Source organism: Archocentrus centrarchus, chromosome 13, assembly GCF_007364275.1.
Source record: "Archocentrus centrarchus isolate MPI-CPG fArcCen1 chromosome 13, fArcCen1, whole genome shotgun sequence".
In the NCBI taxonomy this organism is placed as follows: Eukaryota; Metazoa; Chordata; class Actinopteri; order Cichliformes; family Cichlidae; genus Archocentrus; species Archocentrus centrarchus.
Window position 1 is genome coordinate 27,976,646 of NC_044358.1, and position 1,419 is coordinate 27,978,064.

The following is a 1,419-nucleotide window of genomic DNA, read 5'->3' on the forward strand; positions in this document are numbered from 1 at the left end:
ATGGAATTCAAAAGGAAACTGTCACACAAAACAAAAATACAAATTTCACAGGTTGAGACAGACTACAGTTGGGCTCTGATTAATAGCGTGCTTATATCTTTCAACAAGGAAGATATTTCTGTGTACCTTGCCAGAGCATTTAACATTGTGCATGGACGCACTACTGGTATGACAAACTTCACTGTGTTGCATCTGTGCTCTGCCCATATAGTTAAGGCTGTGACACAAGCATTTGGCAGAAAAACATCAGACCGAGGCATACAGGAGTATGCAACATTCTGCTTTGCATACCTACTCAACTGCCAAAGTATGCAGCTCGCCATTGAGGTGTTTTATAACATGTGTGTTCTCTTTGATGCAAAAGAATGTACCCATTTGGTAAAAACAAGCCAAACCTACCTCAACAGCTGCATTTCACAAAGCAAGAAAAACAAGGATGGAGAAAGTCAATATGTATCAGAAGCTGAGGAAATGATCACTGATAAAAGTAATAGCATTGTTGGAACATCACCTTTCACACATACTTTTCAAGTGATACGGGACCAAGCAGAGTGTGACTTTCTGTCTGATGATTCAGCCAACATTAAAAACCATTACTTTTGTCCTGGTATAATTGATGTTCTGCTGAAAAACTACATGGGGATCATCCCACTGTGGAGTGGTTTGTTGCTTGGAGATCTGACACGACATGAGACACCAACAACTGGTGAAACAAACAAAACTTGCAAAACCAGAGAAACAAACTGCCATGTGGAGCTATGGTTTGGTTTGGTGAAACGAAACATCCTGGGAAAGAAGAAGTACCTCAGACCAGCAGAGTTCATCTCCAAAATGTTTTCCTCTTTACAAGGACGATATGTAGAGCACATTATGCAGCATGGTCTTCCAATGAAAGTTCTTGACAAAGCCTTCACAGTTTCTAACAAACCTGTAGATGATCATGAAGAGAAATGGAAGAAGAGGGAAAGTTCTGCTGGTCAATCTAAGTCCAAGTCCAAGTACTTCAATCCCCCGAAGAGAATACAAAATCCTAAACCTTCACAACACACTAAAACAAAGATCAAAGGAGCAGATGCCGATCAGCATAATAAAGAATCACAGGTAAATATGGTTTGACCTTTGAGGCACTATTTTTGTTAGACTTAAACAAAAAAAATTTTCCAAAAAAATCTCCTACTACACTTATTTAATTTAAGAAAAATTATGTTTGACCTAAATTTTAAATAAGTTGCATAAGATGTGGTTAGCATAAGATGACATTACTATTAACTATTTAGATCTGTACCTATACATGTAAAATTTACATGGCTTATATTTTTTCTGGATGTGCATATTAATGTCAGTTAAACAAGAAAATGCCACAATGCATCTTACAGAACCACATTAACTGATTTTTAAAATATTTTAGGGTACAGTATT

The 1,419-nt window shown here is 37.1% G+C and overlaps 1 protein-coding gene across 1 annotated transcript in view; it reads left to right on the forward strand.

Annotated features, from left to right (window-relative positions):
* Nucleotides 1-290: 290 nt before the first annotated feature.
* LOC115789951 (uncharacterized) overlaps nt 291-1,419 on the forward strand; it is a 7,168-nt gene continuing 6,039 nt past the window's right edge. Inside the window, exon 1 of the mRNA XM_030743551.1 lies at nt 291-1,101. Within this exon, the coding sequence (XP_030599411.1) occupies nt 310-1,101 (792 nt within the window). The 5' untranslated portion in view covers nt 291-309. The remainder of the gene's footprint in view (nt 1,102-1,419) is intronic.